Source organism: Cheilinus undulatus, linkage group 22 (genome assembly GCF_018320785.1).
Source record: "Cheilinus undulatus linkage group 22, ASM1832078v1, whole genome shotgun sequence".
Lineage (NCBI taxonomy): Eukaryota > Metazoa > Chordata > Actinopteri > Labriformes > Labridae > Cheilinus > Cheilinus undulatus.
Genome location: NC_054886.1, coordinates 5,234,122 through 5,252,108, shown reverse-complemented (window position 1 = coordinate 5,252,108; position 17,987 = coordinate 5,234,122). Strand labels below are relative to the sequence as shown.

General features: G+C 41.7%; 1 protein-coding gene across 2 annotated transcripts in view; it reads right to left on the bottom strand.

Annotated features, from left to right (window-relative positions):
* The window catches only part of LOC121504388 (RAS guanyl-releasing protein 2-like), a 106,824-nt gene that overhangs the window by 8,540 nt on the left and 80,297 nt on the right, over positions 1–17,987 (bottom strand). For both annotated transcript variants that reach the window (XM_041779101.1, XM_041779102.1), the window contains exons 14-15: positions 8,592–8,628; positions 322–480 (exon numbers count right to left, since the gene is read on the bottom strand). In XM_041779101.1, coding sequence (XP_041635035.1) covers positions 322–480; positions 8,592–8,628 — 196 coding nt within the window. The remainder of the gene's footprint in view (positions 1–321; positions 481–8,591; positions 8,629–17,987) is intronic.

Genomic DNA, 17,987 nt, shown 5'->3' with positions numbered 1-17,987 from the left:
TCCAAATGTCAGTACTCAGCATGTTTACATACGGCAAAGAAAAGTGGAGGTTACAGGATGATCTCGCTGGACAACTTTAGAAAATAAAACTTCAATTTAGAGATATTTTAACAAGTTTTTTTGATGAGCTTTTTGGTTTTATACTGAAACTTTGCTTTTCCAAGAACTTGAAGAAAAAAGGCGTGACCCATTTTTTTTCAGTTTTCCTAATCCTTTGCCACTGAAAAGAGCGTTATATTAATGGTACTTTATGGCCGCTCTAGGCTTCCGTACATGACTTCTTTAGATCTTCTAAGTCTAGATGTGTAGAGCAGCCCTCACCTGTGTTCTGCAGGCTGGGCGGGGTGTTGGCAGGTGGAGGGAAGCTGTAGGATCTGGCCTGGAGGGCGGGTGGCGTCTCATGGCTAATGCTCTTGGTCCTCTTCCGGCACTCCACAGCCAGGCGGCTCCGGCAGGCCTTGTGGCAGTTCACCCCGCAGGCTGCGGCCAATGCGTTGATGCGATTAGGGAAGGAGGGGGGCACAGAGAAGTGACGGGAGAGGGGACGGGGATGAGGGGACCCACGGACAGGGAGGGAGCGATGCCGTAAGAGGAGGCGAGAAGGGAAGAAAGAAGGGGACATCCAGGAGAGAGGGGAGGATGGAGAAAGGAGAGGATCAGACAGAGGAATGGATGCACACAGAGACATGGGAGAGAAGGAAAGAGCTTCTAAGGCTGACAGGGCAGAGCCACCGTGTGCCTGACAGACACAACACTGGGGTACACCCGTGGTGAGGCCAAGTGTGCCCGAAAACATCTCTGTCAACCAGCTAGAGTCTAAGGAGAGGAGCGATGGGTCATCAAGCAAGGCATCAGAGAAAGACGTTAACAGTCAAAGACCCTGAGCTCACACATTCTTTATCTCATTTAAGCATCAACAGGTATTTTTACACTTTCATCACTTTAATTCTTTGCCCTCATTTTCCTTGGTGGTCAAAAATCTAGTTTATAACATGATAGGCTCTCATTGAAATCCTGAAGATCTTCTGCGTCCCCCTTTAACTGTTTACTCCTGTTTTTATGCTTCCATGGAGGAGATGGCTGAGGCCTGAGGAATTATGTTTTCAGGTTGTTCACTATTCTTAGGAAAGTCAAGAAAGCTTTGACGGATCTTCGTTAAACTCTGCAGAAAGTTAACAGATCCAGGTTGCGATGAAAAAGGTCAAAGGTCATGCATCAATACCATTACTTTGCCACAGCACCATCTTCTGCCAATTGAACTTTTCTAAATACAATTTTCACATATATAAATGTAACCATTCAGCCCCAGAGACTATTCAACCTAGGGTTCTGGTTTTGGGTCTGCATGGGGATCATTATGACAGCTACAAATCCCAAAAGGATGTCCTCTCAGTTTCAAATTAAGGCTTTTTGGTGGTGCCAAAAGAGTTTAATGTTCACCTGTGTTCTCCTACAGTTTCTGGACAGACAATAGTATCACACAGAGCAAACATTTCATCATAGCTCCCCCTTCTGGCCACAGGAAGTAACACAATTGGGCCATATCTGTATTCCAATTACTGAGTGGAACCTATCAAGGTAGACAGAAAGGTCTGAATATTTCTGTACAACACTGAAATGTCTAATTAAAAGACTTCTCACTGGCTATGACAAGCATTTTGATATCTTGCCAGTTTCACAAGAAGTACTACATACTTTCCAATACATTATTATGGTGGTCAGTTCCAGTCACTTCTGCAGCTGTGCCAGCAGGAAGTTGCGTGACATGAAGTCCATGTTTGTAAATTAATTTAGGGAAAAAAAAAGAAATATATTTAGTTAATAAGTAACGATTCAGGCTACAGTTATACAAGCTAATCAGAAGTTAACAGGTCTATAATATTCTGTGTGATTGCAGGATGTTAATCACTGACCTCTTTAGTACAATAAAGTGTACAAGGGAGCTCTATTGTCTTACTGTTGTGCTCATTTCCTGCTGACCTGGGCAAAAAAATGACCGCCAAAGTCATGTTTTGTTGCTGGTTAGCATACTGTGGCTAAGTGTCTGCATTTAAGATGCAGCTTTCAGCTTTCAGCAGTGCTTTATTTGATTTAGCGCCAAATTCAGGTAAATTTGGTATTGATGCAGAAATTGAAAATAGACACTGAAACGCCTCTGATATCCAATTCCACCAATCTGAAATGTACTGCTGTAAAACACACGTCCAACGACACACACTCTCATTGGGACACTCTCAACAGGCTCAGCTCCTGCACTGCAGAGGGTGATTCATTTCAATTATGTCCCTGCCGCTCTCTCTGCCTCCCTGAGTACAGGCTAACAATGGTAATGGGGACGGATGGCTGTGGGGCTCTCTCATTGACTTCCTGTGGTGTCATTAATGCACTGGAACAAGCTAGAACACTCACATACTCCCAGCGTGCCACATGCACTACTCTAGAGAGCGGGGAGTGTCGTGTTTAGGTGTCTGAGTGGGGTTTCTTTCCACCTCCGCTACATTTTCCCTCATTTTGTCTCACCTCAAAGACCCAAAGGAGCCTTAATTACTACAGTTGCTATGCAACTCAAATGTTTGATGATAACTTGCAAGCTGTCTAATAAGCCCTGGTTGGCTAACCTGAGATGAACCTTGATGAGTGAGGAAGCAGGGAGAGTTGGTAGTTGAGTGTTATTTTCCAGGAAAAAACAAAAAAGACCCCCTGGATCTATAAACTGCATGAAGGCACTATTTCCTAGAATCCTTTCACACTGACAAAACTATAACAGTGCAAATTTCACCACATAAACCATTGAGGCCTGACACAGTGATCCCCAATTCAATCTAGTGCAACCAAACACAACAGATACAACAGATAGGCTACAACAAATATAGAGTATGTCCCAATCCATTAGTATACATTAGAGGAGCAAAATGTTAGAAATAACTCTCAGTATCACCCACTATGGCTTTGATGACAAATACAGAGTAGAGATATCACCTTACTAACAATGTCAACAAAAACTGAGCATGTAGCAGCTTTGCAATAGCAGATATTAAGGTTTGATTGCATTAGAAAGCATAGGTGGGTTGAGGCAGTCAACAGTCAACTGCAAAATATAACTGCCAACAAGACTAATGCATTCTGTAAACCAGCTTCACACTGCAACGGTAAAACATCGTCACCCAATGGCATAGCAAAGCTGGTTTACAGAATGTGGCTCATGTTAGCAGGGCTAGCGCTACAGGCCTTAAATCCTCTTTGCAGGTTAACATCCACACTCTTGAGCTGAATATCACCATTCAATGCTTCCATTATATCTGAGCATAACCTGACATAGCCTCTGTACAACTTTATCCCCATTTTTTAGATTTAAATAGTGCTAAACCATTCCGTTAGTGCGAGATGCTATCGGTGCTAAAGCAATAGTACTTGTTCTTATCAGAATTAAAAGGACTGTGGCAGGAAGGCAGTACACTTCAAGAAAAACTACTGTTTCTACCAGTGGCATGCAGCTGCATTTCCCTTTAGACAAGGGGAGTCCAAATTTTTTTCCAGTGAGGGCCACATAGAGGAAAATTTAAGAGTGGTGGAGCCAGCTCCATATATCATACCTTGAGGATATTGAAATTAGTAAAACCTGTCTGATGTAGGTTCAAATATGCTCAGTGGTTAGGAGTCCAAACTTTTTCCACTGATGTTATATTGAAATGGTATATGCAAGTGCATGTTGCCTGCAGATTGCGGTGCCACCGCTGTGCACATGGAAAATAGAGGTAAGAAGCCCAAAACAATAAAGCACAAGCTTTATTTTCAAAAAAGGACCATATTTCATTTTATTTTTAGAATTTGCTGTGGGCAAATCAGAGATGTACCTCAGACTGCATTCAGCCCCCTGACCACCATTTGGAATCCCCTTGTGTATACGGAGCATTTGACAGGGATTGTGGGCCTAAGTTGTCCAAAAATATTAACCATTATTTTAACTGACATGTAATTCTAGTGCTGACAAGGAAGGGATTGGAATTTAACCATTTAGCGAGCTATTCACGCGCAGTTCTGACCCAAAAGTGAGTTGAGAAGCTCTTTTCAGTGGGTGTGATTTGTGCCAGGGAAAAAATATGTGGGGGAAAAAGTCTATGTTGTGCTTTTATTTTGAAGGTGTATCTTCCTCTCTTTGTTCCTTCACATCTTTTGTTCCATTTCAAGTCCAAACGGACCCATTTTTCATTAGAATCATTTGGGTCGGGGAGCAGGTGGTCTTATCGTTAAAGGCGCTCCCCGTGTACGTGGGCGGCCTTTTACCGCATGTCTCTCCCCCACTCTTGACCCTGTTTCTGATTCTATCCACTGTCCTACTCTATCTAACAAAGGCACAAAAATGCCCAAAAATAAATCCTTAAAGAATCACTTGGGTCACAATTAATGGATAAGGAGTTGGTGATGGGTCCTAACTCTAGACCAGTTGAGAACCACTGGCATAAATGGTCATAATGCTATTACTTATTATTGTAAGCCATTTTTTTCATGCATTCTGAAAAACGAATTTTTCATAAGAAGTGGTAATTCTGCTTCTCTGCTAAGGCCTCAAGGCTCGATTGATACATGAATGAATATTTCCTTCACATATGGTTCAAATATTATGAAAGCACTGTTCACTGCTCCACTGAATAGAACAAATATTTGATGAAACTTGACTAGGCATGATTATTATTGTCCTAGCCTAGCTCATGTATTTCTACAGATCAGTAATGAGCTAAAACGTCAAAGGTGAGCTGGCAAGACTTTAGGTCAATACCTGTACTTAGGAATGAAATAGAAAATCCGGTCTAACTGGGTGCTTTAAAGATGAAGTCAATTGACTTAGAGGCAGACACATCTGGCTGCAGATGTTTTGAATGAAGTATTTTGATTTAGTGAACCTTAAAAAAGTACTTGCTGTTTTGCTCATTATTTCTTGTCTTTCATGAGTTTGACATTTCGTTCAAAAAGCTGCTCATTTTTTGTCTGTAACTCTGAAACTTAACTGTGCTGCAGGCTGTCTTGGCCAGGAAACTTAAAAAAATAGATTTTTATTTCTGGAAAGTTTTTCTTCTGGTTAAAAAATAAATTATAGAGTACCTTTAACTTGGCAGTATGTTTGACAACCAGACTAGCTAACTATTCAGTGCCAAGGTGTGCCAGTGCCACCTGAGGCGATAGCTAGCACACTTAAATGACCATAAATCTGATATCTATACTGCTTTTGTTCAGGGTCACAGGGGCTGGAGTCGATCCCAGCTGCCATTGGGTGAGAGGCAGGGATCACCCTGGACTGACTACCAGTCAATCACAGAGCTGACATATGGAGATAAACAACCAGGCACTCTTCCATTCACACCTACAGACAAATTAGAGACACTATTAGTGTAATGAGCATCGTTTTGGACTGTGGGAGGAAGCCGGAGTACCCGAGGAGAACCCACACATGCATGAGGAGAACATGCAGTCACACTAACAGCATGTTTCTCACTCATTCTGAGCAAAGTGGAGATGTATATCCTTAAGTTGGCTTTTTGTAGAGGTGTAAATCAATCTAACCTACCTAGGAAAACTTGGCAAATTCAGCTTTTCTGATGCACACCTCGAGTCTTTTTTGTGTCTTTTCAACTGATCCAGTTTAACAGCTAAGACCAGCTATTAGACCAGTAGGTTTCAAAACCAGACTAGCAAAATAACTAGCATGTTAAACATCCAAACTACTTTAGTAGTTCATTTAAAAAACAAACTACATATCTAGGAGGTTTTAAAACCACACAAGCTGACCGGTATATTTAAAAACCAGACAGAAACTGGTTGTTTAAAACTCGACAAGCTAGCAATGTGTTGACTGAACCAGCTAACTAGACGCTTAAAACCAGACTAGCAAGCTAATATGTTTAAAGACTGGACCAGCTAAATTGATTTTAAATACTGGAGCAGCTAACTAGATATTTAAAACCAAGACTAGCTGGTGTGTTTAGAAACTGGTCTAGCTAGCTGGGAGGTTTAAAAACCTGAAAAGCTAGCAAACTAGCATGTTTCAAACCCCGACTGGTAGTCCCTGCCACCGATTAATAACAAGTAATCATTTAATGAAGATCTAACTGTTTATTCTAAGATATTTGTAAGGGTGTACATAACCTTGTTCATATTCAAACCTAACGTGAGTTAGAATTAAAAACTGTAGCTTGTGATGCTTTAATTTAGCCTTTTAAACTGCCTTACAACAAGGTTACTCTAGTGTCTGTCTCTTGTTGCATGATACACAAAATCAAAGGGAATACTAATGCATCAAAGAATTACAACTGATTAAAGTCCCTGTAAAGTCAAAATCTGTATTTAAGGCCATTCTGTAATGAAAAACCAGGCCAGATTTTAGTCATGAAAACATCTCTAAGTTTGTAAAATTAAGCTTCAAAAAATGAGTAAGTAAAAGCTGCTCTAGGATGGTGTGAGTTGAAGTCACACCCACTCATGAGCCTCTCAGATATTATAAAAATTATACAACCTGAATGAAGAATAATCCATCTGCTAAAATGCTATGATACCACTATCTTGTAAGCCACTAGAGAAACAATCAGGTTTATGTCATGACAGGTTAACAGTTTAGATATAAAAGAGTCTGTTTCATCTTCTCATCCTGTACTTAACTCTCCAGGTGTTCCTTATATCTCATTTTCTTCGTCTTTGTCTTCAAAATAAAAGCCTTCAATGATGATTAGCAATGGAGGCTTTTATTCTGACAGACTTGGCAAAAATAGACTGTGTCTATCATCAGATACTCTACTCAACTTTAGCATCACATCGCTAACAGACAGGAGGGATTGAACTGTTTCTGCTTCGAGAGAGACAAAGCCACAGTCTGCTTCTTTTAATCATCCAGGTCTTGGATTAAAACACACCTTCAGCAGGTAAGATGTTTACTCCTGCTGCGCCTGGTTCAAGTGAAAAATAGACAAGCACCCCAGGAATTAGCCTGCCCCCTGACCTTATTGTGAACTATGGCCAGAGCTCAACTGAGGGCAGAAGCTGAAGAACAAATTTACTGTTTTCTGGCACAAATCTCTTTATTATGATACTTTCAATGGCCTGTGGGCCAGTGTGGCTGATAGATTTGTGAAATTTCCCTCACAATGGAAAAAAAACAAAGCATGTAGTGCTGCAATAAAGGCAGTGACATCAGCTAACAACAAACTGTATTAAGTTGAACTGCGCAGTGATTTTACATCATTGTAGTGTTAGGGCAGCAAGGTTATTTCCCATAGCGCCTGGTTACATCATTGGACGCTATATTTGACCTGCCCAAATTAAAACCTAGCCAGGAAAGATGTGAACAACTTTCAATAGTCTAAAATCAAAAATTCAGTCATGTTTAAGTTTGGATTTCATTTTACAGGGAAGTTAATGGGAACTTGGGACAGGCTATTCTGCAGTGAAACTATGTTTCCCTTGATACTCTGTAGTTAAGTCCAAGGCCATTTGTTCTTTCACTTAAGCCTTTTATTTTGGTGCAGCAAAACATCTGTAAGAGCATTTCTGTGGGATTATGACTATTGACTGAAAAAAATCATATTCTTTTAAATAGTTTTTGTCATCAAAAAAAGCCCTTTTTCTAATACTGTCATCTCAAAATGCTTTAAGTAGCTTAATATCAAAACTTCCCTGTGGGAAGATGCTCCAGTCTGCTTTCCTTGACAACCTGCTGCCATTCAGAATATATTCTTGACTATCTATGAAGGTAGGATAAGGCTTTTAGCTTGCCTCTATGTTGTCGGTAGATGTCGAAAATACATGGTGTTTTGGGTCTAAAAAAATTCTTGAGTTACAAAGCAACTAAGTGAAAAACAGGCCAAGGAGTATACACACAGGCAGCAATGAAAACTGATTTGTTAACCAGTTGACAAAGCAATAATATCTGCCCACTCTCATTTCCCCCATTCATAAATCTGAGCTGGAATCAATGAAGTCTCCAAAGGCTGCAACAGATGGAGCAGATGTATGATTTTCATTTAAGATTTGGCCTCATTTCCAAAATCTCTGCTTGGCACCTGGATGCAAACATATGTAGTGTAAGTTATTTAGAGCACCGATCATCACTGTTTAATTTTAAGCATCATCACAGACCACCAGCGGCCAATCTAAATGGGAAAGAAGCCAGCAGAGAGCATGTCTTTAAAGCTAATGATTGTGAGGATGGAGGTGTTTAGGGCTTCCTCTGTGTATGTACATTTGTGAAATGAACCACCTTCATCAAATACTGAGCCTTCTGGGAGCCTTGAAAGGATAAAATAACCCTGCATTGTGTGAAGTGTGGTCTGTGCTGGTGGGGCTGATCCTACTGTTAATGGAAATGGAGCTTTGTGTGTGGACATCCATTAAAAGAGTGTGATATATTTGCCCGGGTCTCTATGTCGATGACATTTACTCAGCTCTTCAGCTCTGTGAATCTTTAGCCACACAAAGTGAGCGTGTGTGTGATGGCTGGGAATCGATGGGGTCAAAAAGACTGGGTAATTCCTCTCGGTTAACCCCCACACATCTGTGCAGCAGACATACAGTAAGAGGAAAAATGTCAAAAATGTCTCTCTTACCTTTACACTTGTAGCCTTGCTTGTAGAAGCCCCATATCTACAAAAAGACAGAGAATAAAGAGGCAGAAGGATTTGGAGTTAATCAGGACCCGTTTTCATTTCTGCTCTAGTAGAGGAACGTGAAAATCTTCAGCAATTATAGTTTAGAGCCGGCGGAAGGTACAGAATGTAAGGGGTAAAATGCTGGCTTAATCTAAATGAACATGCAATGATACAGTTTTAGCAACTCGTTCAGAAAGAATGGCCTGATGGATCCTTCTTAAGGATTTTTTTAAAAATTGTATAATCATCAACGATGTCTAGAAACCTAGCGAATCCATATTCATAAAGGCTGTAAGCTATGGAGAGGACAAGAGAGCATACTAGCAACTGGTAAGAAGTCCCAGTATGCCAGAGAAAGTTCCAGTATGCCAGGAGATAACATTTAGAAGTGGCAGCACTGGGGCACACTGTTCCTTTCATAAGCACTGCTTCTGACCAAAGGCAGCAAAAGGCCTGATTATCAGATGGTTCTGAAGATTTTCTTGACAGGTGTGAAGAGGGATCATCCCTACCTCCATCTACCTGGAAGACAACTTTCTGATCTTAACAATGCAACTTGTTCAGTATTTACCACCAGAAATCCCTTTGTATACAGCGCTTCCCCATCCTCTGGGAACAGCGGAGTATTGTAATAGAACAATCAGGAGGAAGGTGGACCAAAGGAGGAAGCACAACAAACACAGCCATGGCAAGAATGGTAAACATGACGCATAAAGTTAGATAGATATCAAAAATGGAACTTGTTGATTTGTGGCAGCAGAACATATGACAATCCAGCTGGCAAAGACAGGAGCTGGACATGGACAGGTAATCCAGCAACTTAACTTTCTGTAATATCCAAGTGTGCTCATGTAGTTACTAAATCTGTATGTATCGCTAATTTCATAAAAGCAGGTGGTTTGTGACTGTTTTGAAAGCTACTAGAAGATTAGCATAATGCTAACTACAGCTAAAGGCTAATTGTTCCAATGGAAGTATTGGATGTTAAGTGAAAGACTGCTACATAATGAAGTAGCCGGGAGAGAAAGGCCTGCGCCGAGCAGAGTTGTAGTGGAATTCGATGAGTGGGTAAATCTACCTATGACCAATTCACAGATAAAGCTGAACTGAATTCAACTCAGAATCACGTCGTGCAGAACGACATGGACTGCAAGGGGCTGATACCGAGGGCTCTGTTCCTCTTAGCTGGTTGTTAAAGCTCGGGGTGTCCTTGCTCATAAGCAGCAGAAATGTTGGATTAGCTATCGATAAGAGGAGGACTGGACCAGACTATCCGCTGAGGAGCTTTCTCCTTTTTGGGACTACTCCCACTAAACCATGACTGTTGGATTTATGGCTTTGACAGATGTTAAACACATTTTTTCCTTAGGGACAAATGTGTATTAAAGGAACTCTTAAGGGTTATAACAGAAAAAATGGAATTTAGCAAAAAAATTTATTAGATTTCATAGGGCATTACGTGTCTTGCACTGCTTAGGCTGGCCACACACTACACCAGTGGTTCTCAACTGGTGGATGAGGACCCAAAAGTGGGTTGCGGAGCAGTTTTCAGTGGGTCGTGATTAGGTGTCTGAAAAAAAATGGCAGCAAAAGTCCTGAAGTTCTTATTGGACATGCATCGATACCTTTTATTTTACCCTGTTTTACTGTGAAATTGGGTAAATTTAAATGTCTGACCAATATTTCAACTAATATATCTCCTCATTTTGCAATAAATGGCTATTTTTCCAATGACAATGAAGTAATTTCACAAGTTCTCTGGAAAATTGGCAAAAATTGACTCATAATGATGGGAAAACAGGGTATAAAGTCTGTCAGTTTTGTCCCTTCCCTTTTTAATATCAGGTGTTTTGGTCCAATCATGCGCCAAACTTGAACACAATTAACTAAACATGCATGGTTGAAAATTTTTTGGAAACTTGGGTTGTGATCTGTCATAAGACTGGTGGATCCTGAGGCCGGACCAGTTGAGAACCAATGCACTAGAAGATATTTTAAATTTTATCTCTAGAGATCTAAGATGGATCCTACTTGTAGTAAACATGGGCAATTGCAAGTATCTCTAGATGGAGCCTATATGGGTCTCATATGGGCTGACCCACACTTGCAGTTCACTTGGACAATCACAGGTGGGGCCACCATGAAATCCATGGACAAACCCACATGGGACCTATACTGTAGCCCACATACAACCCATATGGGGTCCACATGGACATGCTGGCTGGGGCATTTCCAGGTCAAGAAGAGACTAAGCCCTCTGCTCAACATGCATGCCATTATTGCTTAGTACTTGTTTTGAATTAAAAGCTTTTCCTAAACAGTAAACCCACAATTTGATCATTAAAAAAATGCCCTTCATGGATTGTGCAGCAGAGGGAGTGAGCCGAATCTCCTCTATGATGTGCATGCTATGGGTACACATATTTTTCTGCTTTTATTGTGCATCCTAAACTTTAACCCTAAGCGAATTGCTTCCGTGTATTCATTAATCAGTAAATGAGCTGTGATGAAAAATGAGCTGAAAAAAGACAAACTGTATCTGCCTTTACTGTGGGTTGTAAATGTAAAAGTTTATGCACTGGAAAACGATTGGCAGTAAAGGTAAAGAACATGTAATCAGCGGTTAATGTGGTAGAACATGAGAGATGTAGAGTAATAGAGGGAAAGGAAGGGGGAGATGTTGGTGGGACATAAGGGGGAGGGAGGGAGCCCGAGATCAAGCAGGACGTGGGGAGCGCTCAGACAGTGGGGGGAACAATGACATGAAAGAGGCTAGCTGCAGATCACACACCGCACTGGCACATCTGAGGAGGCACAAAATATCCTGACCTCTTCACATAGACACAGGCATGGAAACAAAACCATGTAGGTGCGCAGATACACACAAACAAAGACACGAACACAGCAGGGAGCCAGGAGCACCGCCAGAGGCTCTACAACAAAGAGAAGTCAGTTACGAGGAGAACATCTAAACACAACGCTCATCACAGCTCTGCCTACACTGACTGACCTTTACTGCTGGTGGAACCACAACAACACAACGCAGCACAAATCAGAGCGGGGAGCACAATGACGGGCTGCTTTCTCTCATGCTTTACTGTCAGTTATTTCAGGAAAAATCTCCACCACTTCAGTGTTACAGTGTGCATGCCATTGTCAAGGAAATGTGTCACTATTAATAGCATTTCTAACACAGTTTGGCATCCTTAGGCATGACTGTTCAGCAGTGAGCCGTGATGCTGTTGCGCCCCCTCTCCTCTCTCCTGCTGGTCTGTTTTTACATTAGTAACACTGTTCTGGGCCTGAGCACAGTAGGTGGTGGTGTGTGTAGTTCACTGCAAATACAGAAGAAGAAAGAAGAGACAATCACTCAGGTTATATGTTTGTTCTCTCTGTGGACAATAGAGTCTATCCTGCAGGCTATGAAAACTGTTTCAGTTAGTCAATCTAGTCCTACTTCCACATCGACCAAGCAGCTCAGAGGATAATCTGTGCTCATGCTGTGAGGAAACCATGGCTTCCAAAGAGACAGGAGACACAACCTTAAAACTCCTCTTGCTAACAAGTAAACTGTACTTGAGGGCAGTTGCATTTACATCTCCTGTACCATGCCTCAGATCAAGTGAACTGAGACACAATATCCAAGGATGGTATGCTTGTGTTTACCAGGATCAAATGGAACAGGATTTGTAGGTCAAATTCACTTGCATATGAGCCCAGGTTCCTCATGTAAAACCAGTTTCAGTGACATTCCTTGATAAGTGGACCAACACCTGCAGAGCAGATGGCACCCCAAACCATCACTAATGTGGAAAATTCCAACCTCGACTTGCAGCTTGCACTCTACCAGAAACTGGTCTGCGGACCATGGCATTACTGTGCTTGATTGGTCAGCTAAATGGTCTAACCTACAGAGTCTCTGGGCTATTGTAAAGAGGAAGATGAGAGACAGGCTGAAGGCTGCTATCAAAGCAACATGAACTTCATAACACCAAAAATCAAAAATTGCAACAGATTGCAGGGAATTTTAAGAATCTGTGGTAAAACTTCAGGTTAGACCCTTACCGACCTAACTCATGTTCAAGTTAGGACTCTCAAAAAGGCCCAGTCTAACCTGGCTGATCACAGCCATCCTTTATTTTCGGAGTTTAAGCTGCTACCATCTGGTTGCAGATTCAGTCTGCCAGCATGCACAACAAAAAGGCTAAAAAACTCTTTTGTCGCTACAGCCATTGGTTTTTTAAATGGTTAGTTGTGTGCCGGCGTTATTTCTTACTATGTATGTTTTTACTGTCTCTTATGCTTCTATCTATTGTGTGATTTATGCTGCATTTATGATTGTCTGGATGTATGTCTTGACTTCTGGCTGCAAAACAAACTGCCCTTCACAGAGATAATAAAGTAAACCTTAAAGGGATACTTCAACATTTTGGCAAATTCGTCCATTGCCATAATTCCTATAGTCTTAGTAATAGGTTTGTTACCTTTAGTTGTCGGTGCAAGATGTTTCTAGTTGGGCCACTGCCGAGTTCGGACCTGCTGTGCCACCTCAATGTAAGCAGACAGTATTCCTGCTTTCCCTAATCAAACTCATCAAATACACAATCCAGCAACTCCAAAACGCTCTCATGGATAAGTTGTGCCCTGCACATTCCCCACGCTATGAAATAATCATGGAACATTACGAGACGGAGATGTTTTAAAGCTAAATGCAAAGCCGGAACTACACTCCAGACATGGCTGCTGCCCTGTGTCACTCCGCCCAGTGGTTTACAGCCGGAATACCGTCTGCTTACATTGAGTTGGCACAGCAGGTCCGAACTCGGCAGCGGCTGATCTAAAGATAGCTTGCACCGACAACTGAAGGTAACGAACCTATTACTAAGACTATAGGAATTATGGCAATGGATGAATTTGCCAAAATGTTGAAGTATCCCTTTAAACCTCAGCAGTGCCACAGGCTGATCGCCTACATGCCACGCTGCAGTGATGCAATAACTTGATTAAAAGGAGGGAGTATAAATGACCAGTTTTCAGATGGTTGATACTAGTGCATTAAAAATCCATTTTTGGTCTTATGTAATGTTCTTACATTTTAAAACACCTCTCTTTTTTGTTTTCATCAGCTGTAATCCATAATCATCAAGATTAACCTGCAACAAGACTTGAAATGTTTCACTTTATGGGTAAGAAATCTAGGTGGTGTTTTCCCTCTGCTATTACTCTTTAAATTATGCAAAGATGGGAGTTGTATCAATCTTCAAAGAAAAGCACATTTCCAAAAAGTATTACAATCCTTGAACTTCTGCTGACAGAGAGCAAAACAATCACTGCAATGTAGAAGAAACCTTTCTGACTTTTAAATTCCTCCTTCATACCTCATGCATTAAACACAGTCCTGGTAGAGCACAAGAAAATGAAAGAGCTCCGATAAACAGGCAAAGAAATCCATTGTGTTTGGTCGAACAGGACTCTAAATGTTTGTCTGGTACACCTTTACCACTGTCAAAATATGCAACCCAGCAAGAAAAGCCCCCCTTTTTGGTTCATGGTTTTATTACATCACTACATGTTGATTTAAAGTGCAAGCCAACTTGCTTGAAGTCTGAGACAGCCAAAAATCTCCATCATACATTCACAGTGATAATAACAAAATCATAAAAAGATAGCAAAAAGGTAAACCCAGTCTAAACAGCTGAAAAATTTGTCAATATTTTAAAGCAACAGTGAAGTGTGTAAGAGGAACTGAGCTCAAGTTAGAGGGGTGCAAAGTTGTGTGAGTTGAAGTGCACTTAAAAAACTCTGATTTCATTATGAAAAAGGTTTGGTTAAAACTAAATAGTTAAATAGGAAAAAGTGGCATTTAGTGACAAAATGCAGCTTAAATGGGTGAAATGTAGTAAAATTATAAAACGGCAGGATAAAGGAGTCAAAAAAAATGACCAAAAACTGGATTATAGTGGCAAAAATGGGCAAAAAGAAGTGCCCAAGTAGCTTTAAAGCAGTAATAATTGATTGAAAGTGGCAAAAAATTGCAAATAAGGGCACTGGAAATGGAAACACACAAAAAAATAAGGATGACAATTAAAGGTGAGTCTAGGAAACAAACTGATTAACGTGTCTTGCAATGGATAATTTCTGAGGTCAAAGTTTCCCTTTTCAAGGTTTTCTGGGGGAATAATATTAAGCCATAAAAAAGCCACAAATCACCACAAAAGAGCCACATATTGGGTATCACTGATGTAGAGGTACCAGCATATCACGGTAGTGTAGCTCTCATTGTTTGAGGTTTATTTACTTCCCATTATACCTCTCTTTTTCATAAGTGCAGGTTTATGACCAATGAGGGAGAAAAGCTGTTGAAAAGTGACACCTATCCATGCAAGTCTGGTCTGCATTTCTATATATCACATGCTATCAGTAGTGTTGTAGCGCTACAGCATTGCACAGTGAATAGGAGTGAATCTTAAACAGGATCAGGACTTGTGTAACATGTTTTTAGCAGATGCACTAGCACTAATGACAGCATGTGTCTCATTATTTTGTGCTGGTATATTGATAGCACCTGTATGAGGATGCAGCCAGCTTTTTAGATAAAAACAGACTTTAAAAGTGATTCTTACGCATCAGATTTTTAGAGCAACACATAAAAGAAAGCCCTCTAAAGTTGTGACAAGGCAAATCCACTGTTGGGTTGGATCTTGGTAAAGAGTATAAAATGTAGCTCACGCTTTGTTGCTTTATTATAGGACAGATTACCCAGACAGGCAGCCTGAAAAGACTCTGTTACATTGAGACATTTCCCCCTTTAAGAACATTTTCAAACACTTATGTCAAGTTGTCACGCTGTGTGAACACTCCAGCAGCAGATGACAAAATAAAAGACAGCTTCTTCATCTTTATATTCTCATTCTGCACAGATAAACTGTCAGAAACCCCAAAGAGATTTGTGCATCACTCAAATAAAAGCGCTCTGAGCCTGCAGCTAAAAAAAACTTGTTGTACTCCCGAGATGTAAAAAGAAAAAACTCCAATGTGTCGCCTTATTTTCTGAATTGAGTAGAACTCATCTGGGTGTCGTTAATTAGGATGTAAGGTGGCTGCAGGGAAACCAGCGCTGCATCGAGGATGCATGTGAGACAGTGGAGGTGAGTGAACTCTGCAGTGTTTACAGGACGCCCCAGCTCGGCTCGTACGACTCGTTTGAGACAAGAGTTGAAAAATGGGGCTGCTGGGAAAATATTGTTTTAGCGCAGGAGCCAAGAGGGAAGCAGGCGGAGGAGGAAGTGACTCGTCTATCTGCCTCTGCCACACACACATATTCAAAGGAAGAGGAACGCTGCCAGAGTCCTTATCTCCCCCTGCTCCATATTCTGTGTTTCCCCTTATGATGGTTTAAAAAAGCTTCCTCTAGAGTGTGTGACAGTGTGTGTGTCTTAATGTGTGCTCCTTTGAGTGCAAATGCAAGTCTATGCTGATAATCTATGACATATGTCTTCTAAGTATTACGACCTCCTCTAGCTTGTCTTACTCTCTTCATATGCCAGTCCTGCCCACATTGGCAGGGCCCCTAATAAACCCAGAGAACGGGCCCCTGATAAACCCAGAGAACGGGCCCCTAATAAACCCAGAGAACGGGCCCCTGATAAACCCAGAGAACGGGCCCCTAATAAACCCAGAGAACGGGCCCCTGATAAACCCAGAGAACAGGACCCTGATAAACCCAGAGAATGGACCCTGATAAACCCAGAGAGCGGGCCCCTGATAAACCCAGAGAATGGGGCCCTGATAAACCCAGAGAACGGGCCCCTAATAAACCCAGTGAACGGGCCCCTGATAAACCCAGAGAATGGGCCCCTGATAAACCCAGAGAACAGGACCCTGTTAAACCCAGAGCATGGCTCCTGATAAACCCAGAGAACAGGACCCTGATAAACCCAGAGCATGGCTCCTGATAAACCCAGAGAAAAGGACCCTGATAAACCCAGAGAACGGGCCCCTGATAAACCCAGAGAATGGGCCCTGATAAACCCAGAGAATCACACCTGATAAACCCAGAGAACGGGCCCCTGATAAACCCAGAGAATGGCCCCTGATAAACCCAGAGAATCACACCTGACAAACCCAGAGAACAGGACCCTGATAAACCCAGAGAATGGACCCTGATAAACCCAGAAAACGGGCCCCTGATAAACCCAGAGAATGGGCCCTGATAAACCCAGAGAATCACACCTGACAAACCCAGAGAACAGGACCCTGATAAACCCAGAGAATGGACCCTGATAAACCCAGAGAATGGACCCTGATAAACCCAGAGAATGGACCCTGATAAACCCAGAAAACGGGCCCCTGATAAACCCAGAGAACGGGCCCCTGATAAACCCAGAAAATGGCATCAGAATGAATAAAAAAGGGATATAAGTGACTTTTAGTGGGCCATGGTTGTTGGTCAAAGATGGGCTGGTCTCAGTACTTAATAAACTGCTGATCTACTGGGATGCTGAAGCATGTCTATAACTAACAGAGAATGGCTCGGTAAGGAGAAAATCTCCAGTGAGCAGCAGTTCTTTTGGCTAAAATGATGGCAGAGGTCAGGGGGGAATGACCAGACTGGTTCAAACTGGTAGAAAAGCAACAATGACTCTAATATCCATTTGTTGCTGTGTGCCACTCCTGTTAGCTGAGAACAGGAAACTGGGGTGACATTTTTACACGGCTCACTAAAATTTCACAATAGACTACTGGGAAAACACTGCCAAGTCTGATGAGTCTTGATTTCTGTGGCGACATTGGAACATCAGGGTCAGAATTTGGTGTAAACATGACATTTTGGCACACTTAAACGACCTTTATTCCTCATTCTGATGTTATGTTTTTACTTTAGCAGATCATCTCGACCACATCCACATTCTTAAATGCATTGGTTAATGCTGTGTGATTGGCTGATTAGATATTTGTGTTAATGGGCAGTTGAACAGGTATACCTTCAAGCAGCTGTCAGTGGGTCTGTACTGATATATCTTCAAACTTGGCCCGTATCCCGGCCCTACTCTAGCTTCTCTTTCTAGATGATATACAGTCCTAAATGTGTTGTCATCTCAGCGTTCAGCTGGATATGAGGAGCCTGTTCCTGTTCTCATTACAGCTGAGTGCTGACTCACTGTCTGTGTCTATATAACAGAGGCCTCCTTCAGGGACTTTGGGGAATGTTAAGGGCCAGAAAACACACTCACATAAACACACAAAGATGTAACACAGCCACGGTGGATGGTTATCATCTCAGCCAATTACCGTCCTTCCATATTTCCCAGAGTGCATCTTTAGCAGCGTGCGGCTGTAGCTCAGAGTAATTGG